The sequence below is a fragment of the Caloenas nicobarica genome, chromosome 3 (genome assembly GCF_036013445.1).
Source record: "Caloenas nicobarica isolate bCalNic1 chromosome 3, bCalNic1.hap1, whole genome shotgun sequence".
NCBI classification, from domain to species: domain Eukaryota; kingdom Metazoa; phylum Chordata; class Aves; order Columbiformes; family Columbidae; genus Caloenas; species Caloenas nicobarica.
Genome location: NC_088247.1, coordinates 111358063 through 111363833, shown reverse-complemented (window position 1 = coordinate 111363833; position 5771 = coordinate 111358063). Strand labels below are relative to the sequence as shown.

The window sequence follows — 5771 nt, the reverse complement described above, 5'->3', positions numbered from 1 at the left end:
ACCTGGTGAACAGATTACCTCATTTTTAAGGGGACTACATTTACCCAATAAAAGAACAAGCAGAACTTGTTTTTACATTATTAACTCTTCATAACACCATGAGGGCCTCCTATAAGGCACAAAAGCTAACTGGAATAAAAAGGCTGTGTTGATCTCACTGCTGCTTTTAACTCAACAGTGACACAGACAGGTCTCCTTGAGGAAAAAGTATTTTCTAGTTTAGCTATATTTGAATCCATCATAAAACAAGGATCATTCATGTTTACCTTCAGTAATAAAATAGCTCTGTGAATATCTATTCTTATTTTACTCCCCTCTCCTCCAAGCCACCAAAAATCATCATTCCCCTGGATATATCCTGATGGAAGCAGAACAGTCCTGCTATTTCCACTGTACTCGGCGCTGGTGAGGCCGCACCTCGAATCCTGTGTTCAGTTTTGGGCCCCTCATCATAAGAAAGACATTGAGGTGCTGGAGAGAGCGCAGAGGAAGCGACAGAGCTGGTGAGGGGCCTGGAGCACAAGTCTGATGAGGAGCGGCTGAGGGAGCTGGGGCTGTTCAGCCTGGAGAAAAGGAGGCTGAGGGGAGACCTGATCGCTGTCTGCAACTGCCTGAAAGGAGGTTGTAGCATGGAGGGGGTTGGTCTCTTCTCCCAAGTAGCAAGTGATAGGATGAGAGGAAATGGCCTCAAGTTGCGCCAGGGGAGGTTCAGATTGGATATTAGGAAAAAATTCTTATCGGAAAGGGTTGTCAGGCACTGGAACAGGCTGCCCAGGGCAGTGGTGGAGTCACCAGCCCTGGAGGTGTTTAAAAGGCGTTTAGACGAGGTTCTTAGGGACACGGTTTAGTGCTAGAGTTAGGTTATGGCTGGACTCCACGATCCTGAGGGTCTCTTCCAAACGAAATTATTCTATGATACATTTCTGCTCTCGGTATCTCTCCCAGAAAGCTCCACTACGACACGGTCCCCGAGGTAGAAGCACCGGTCCCCTCTTCCCAGCGCTGGGACAGGCCTCGCCCCGCCCCGGACCCCCCGGGGGAGCCGAGGGCCCCGCCCGCGGCTGGCGGCGAGCGCCCGGCGCCGCCGCCTCCCCACCGCGCCTGCGCGCCACGGCACCGGCGGGTGCAGCGTAGCATGTCGCTGCCCGAGCCCCTGAGGAGGCGGCTGGGCTCCTTCAGCCGCACCGTCTTCACCGACAGCCACCGCCCCGGCCCGCAGTACCCGGCCGACCGCGCAGGTAACGCGCAGCGGCCCGCCGGGCGGTGAGCCAGCAACAAAAATGGCGGCGGGTGCGGCCGGGGCGAGGGGTGGGGGAAGCTTCCCAGGAATGAAGATGGCGTCAGGCGTCACCTGGCGGCCGTTGGGGCGGGACACGGCGCTGACGGCCGTGCCCGCCCGCCCCGGGGAAGGGCCGTGAGGGCTGCGTGGTCCCACCGGCGGGGCCTCCCCGGCTGGCTCCCTGTTCACCCCAGGCAGGGCCCTGCAATCCGCAGGGGTGGGTTTGGGTTGGAAAGGACCTTCAAAGGTCATCTAGTGCAACCCCCTGCCATGAGCAGGGACATCTTCAACCAGCTCAGGTTGCTCAGAGCCCCGTCCAGCCTGGCCTGAGGTGTTTCCAGGGATGGGGCATCCACCACCTCTCTGGGCAACGTGGGCCGGTGTCTCACCACCCTCTGTGTAAAAGATTTCTTGTTCATGTCTAGCCTGAATCTCCCCTCCTTTAGTTTAAAACTATTACCCACGGTCCTGTCACAACACACCCTTCTATTGGATGTTGTCTGGAGTGAAACTACAGCAGCTGCTCTGTCACCCTGCGCTCCCCGCACCGCCATGTTGCAGGCCTGGGACAGGCTTCCTTTGTTAAACAGGGAACAGTCTTGATATAAAATAATGTGCAGAGAACACATTACACCCACTCTTTAAAGCTTGGTAAGCTTCTTTGCTTAAAATATTGCAGATAAAATCCACTGTTACACAATGGGCACTCTGCCTGTGCCCAAATAAAAACTAAAAATTATTTATGAAGAGCACAGAACAAATAAGGGAACCAAGCTATTGTTTTAAAGCCAGTAGTCCTGCACAGTTAGGACACCAGATGCTTAAAGAATGACAAGATATACTGAGCTAGGTAACAGAAACTCAAACTTGCAATATGCCAGCTTTCTCTTTATATTTCCAAGTCTGTCATAATGACCGAGAACTCTGCCTTCATCATCAGTGAAACTTGCAGGCCAGCATGCCCCCTTGTCATACCTTTAGAGTGAAAGTAGGCATGACAATAAACAGTCTGTCTATATGGAGAGGCTACATTCATTTCAACTGATAAATCCATTCAAAGCTGATAAAATAATAAAAAAGTCATTTCAAGATAGGAGTACTCATTTTCTTTGTGTAGTTGAGAGTGGTTGAGGATATGGAAGGAAAAGGCAATGTCAGAAGAGAGATGGTTCTGAGGTTGGAAGTCAGACAATGTGACTATTCAGACTAATTTTCAATCAAATATCATCATTGTGACTGACAGGGGCACAGGACTCGAATACAAATCAGCAGGTCACAATTAATACTTTCTAAACCCGCTCAGAAAGTACCAAGTGAAGATGTACCTACAGACTTCATTTGGGGAAAACATGAGAAATCAGACTGCTGGTAATTTAAGTGGATACTGTATCAGTTAACTAGAATATGGCAATAAAACTTCACCCATTAAAAATGAATTATTCCCTCAAAACAAGGTAAAATGTAAAAGGGCATTCTAAGTCTAATCTTGAAGGCCTGTTATTAAATCCTAAGTATTTACTGTCTGCGTGTTAGAGTTCAATATTTGCTTTTCTTTACATTGTATGAATGCATTTTGTTCTCTGCAGACTTTCAAGGTTAAGTTCGTTTGACATGTTTGAAATGGTTAGCTCTTAAGAACTACATGAATTACTGGCTTCTTACAACATTGCTTCTGTTCAAATGTCTATTTAAATAAAGATTGAAAATGGAAAGTGGGCAATACAAACCTGCTCTCTAGCAGTAAGTCCTTACTCAGGAGGATCATCTGCAAAATAATGACAATCCAGTACATACTCATTTAAACTTTGGCCGTTCTCTTAGGAACAGCAATGAAATAACCACTAAATCTGCAAGGTCAGTATACAGTACTACTTGAGCTAAGCCTACCAGTCCGAGGTTGTGGAGTAAGCCATAAGCCACCAGGTAATCAGCAGATACTGAACTTAAATATATGACTGTGTTATAAAATTTATGTGTCCTGTGAACTAAAAGTTGCATTAGATTCTAGGAAATGGTGTAACTCAAGATAGGGTAAGAAGTTTTCCTCTGGATATACAGAAATATTTGTCTTAACATTTGACTGGGAAGAGTGTTAATGCCCTGCTTGAAGTCAAGATGGAGCAGGATCTTTGTGTCATATTTATGGAAGGGAGGTGGAATGATAGACTTCTCTCTGTCTACAGGTATTGAAATAATTTCCAGTTTACCGCTGCAGATGTCCCTCTATTTCAATGTTTATTTTTTCCCATTTTGGTGGCTCAGCACAGTTGTCATGCTCCATCTGAAGGTGAGTCCTGAAGGAAAATGAAGGTTTGCAAAGGTAAGATGTTTCTGATCAAACACCTAGTACTGAGATAGACCTCAGTGGAATTAGAGGTTATTAGGTTTATTTGGGAATTCCTTGAAACTGAAGGTTCAAGAGTATTTGAAAGCCAATACAACACTGTCAACTTACAGTAGCATACAGTGCCTTAATTTAATCATAAACAGCATGTTATGAAGCAGCATAGCAGAAACATTTACCCTCTTCTGCCTTCTAGTATCCAGTCTTGTCAGACTACTACAAGTTCATCCTGGTCACAATCATGATCCTCGTCTCTCTGATAGAGGTCATTCGACTCTACCTGGGGTACGTGGGCAATTTGCAGGAGAAGGTATGTTACCACATGTGCATGTCAATTTGTGCAGGAGAGCTTACTGGAATTAAATAAAATGGTCAACCAGTTCATCCAAGAGATTTAAGTTGAGGAGATGGTTATTTCTCTTAAGTTACAGTCTGCATCTTCTATTCGTTTTGCATCAGATTCCATTTAATTTTGTACATACCAAGAAATTTTCCCTCAGAAGAGAGCCCTCTTGCTCCCTGTAACTTGTCAGAAAAAATAAGTATGGCTAAAAACATAGTATGTAGGAATATTTAGCCACCTCACTTTACTGTTTCACATTATGTCCTGGCTTTTGGAAAAATTGAAAAAAAATTTCTTCACAGGATTTTGGATTTTCCTCATCTCCAACTGCCAGTTTTTAATAGGTGATGTCTCCTTATTATAGGTCCCTGAGCTGGCTGGGTTTTGGCTACTGAGTCTCCTCCTGCAGTTGCCTGTCATTCTCTTCTTGCTATTTAATGAAGGTCTGAAAATTCAGCCACTGGAGCGAGCAGTCAACATCATCTTTGCCCTCTTTCTCAGCTTCCAAGTCATTGCAGCCTTTGTCACCCTGAAAAGAACGGTGAACAAACTGGCAGCTCACTTCCGTCTTAATGAATTTGACCAGCTGGAGGAACATCCTGCACCCGAGTTTTACAGCCTGGGTATAGAAGAGAGAGCAGTTTCCATGGCTTGTGGGGGCCCCAGTGCTGGCTGGGGAATCACACACTGAGGGCCTGAGAAGCCAACAGAGTCAAGCCTCATGCTGCTACAGCTCTGGTTTTGTTTTGTTGGGTGATTCTTTACCTTCCTACATCAAAGATATTAAAACAACAGATCTTTTTTGAGAGCCAACATTAAACTTCAGAGATTGGAGCTCCACTCTGCTAGAAAGAAAATAAAACAGAAAAAAAAAAAGTGCCAGTTATGTAAGTGGCTTGAGTGGACTGTTTGTGGACTGTTACTGCATAGAATATCAACAGAACAGATTTGGTGGTTTTTACATTTTACAAAGTCATGTGACATTTAAAAAAAAAAGCCTTTTTTTCTTCACTGTTTGCACAGAGTTGTTTTGTTTACAATAAATATTTTATACACATTTTTATTTGCGTTGATGCCGATACCTGTTCTCTCTACCCTTCCAGATATATTGCACATATTTAATGTCTGGTACCTCAGTTAAGCAAAAAAAAAAAACCCCAAACTAAAGAACCCCAAGAAATCTTGAAGGGCAGCAAGAACAATGACAAGATAGCGAACAAAGACTACAGTTTCAGAGATGGTCTTGCAGATAATTCCAGCACTAGGAATTCCTTACTAATAAACCAGGAATGGAATTTTAAAAATATTTCTTCCTCAAGACACATACACTCATCTTCTTTGGCCTAGCTAGTTTTAGCTATCAAGCCATTTAAACAGGGTGGTGCCATTTTCTCACAGGACTCAATAAGTCAGCAGTAGCAAAATTATAGCCATTTAAAAAATTGGTTTACGTTACTGAAAGGCAGAGCCTGTTTCTCACAAGCCAGGACATATACCAAGGCTCTTTCATTCCTATTATTTGTATTAATGCCTAAGAATATCTGCTCCAGTTTTGGTAATGGCTAAAAGTTCACTTTTTCTGTCAAGGAGGGATGGGCAAAAGTTCAAATGAATTGTTCATCTAACCTTTTGAGTCTTCAGCAGGACAAGAGTCATCAGTTTTCAGAGCTGGCACAAACACCCTGTCTGCTCAAAGGAACATGAAGAAGATGGGTCTACCGTGAAAAACACACAGGATGCTTAAAGCTACTGCATATTTAAAGCTTATAGAACCTCTAGCAAAAAGATGACATTAGTTTTGCTTT

At 44.3% G+C, this 5771-nt stretch overlaps 1 protein-coding gene across 1 annotated transcript; it reads left to right on the top strand.

The window, feature by feature from the left end:
* The first annotated feature begins 1098 nt into the window (after window positions 1–1098).
* Window positions 1099–4986, top strand: TMEM17 (transmembrane protein 17). The gene is made up of 4 exons (XM_065631717.1): window positions 1099–1238; window positions 3463–3566; window positions 3820–3933; window positions 4331–4986. Exons 1-4 carry the CDS (start codon window positions 1136–1138, stop codon window positions 4655–4657), a joined length of 648 nt encoding a protein of 215 aa, XP_065487789.1. The 5' UTR covers window positions 1099–1135; the 3' UTR covers window positions 4658–4986.
* Window positions 4987–5771: the final 785 nt, after the last annotated feature.

Bases quoted from the DNA above. Each gene is read 5' to 3' on its own strand.
- TMEM17 (XM_065631717.1), top strand. From the start codon at position 1,136: ATGTCGCTGCCCGAGCCCCTGAGGAGGCGGCTGGGCTCCTTCAGCCGC. The intron at 1,239-3,462 runs GTAACGCGCAGC...CTCTGTCTACAG, and splicing joins GTACCCGGCCGACCGCGCAG to GTATTGAAATAATTTCCAGT. The intron at 3,567-3,819 runs GTGAGTCCTGAA...TCTGCCTTCTAG, and splicing joins TTGTCATGCTCCATCTGAAG to TATCCAGTCTTGTCAGACTA.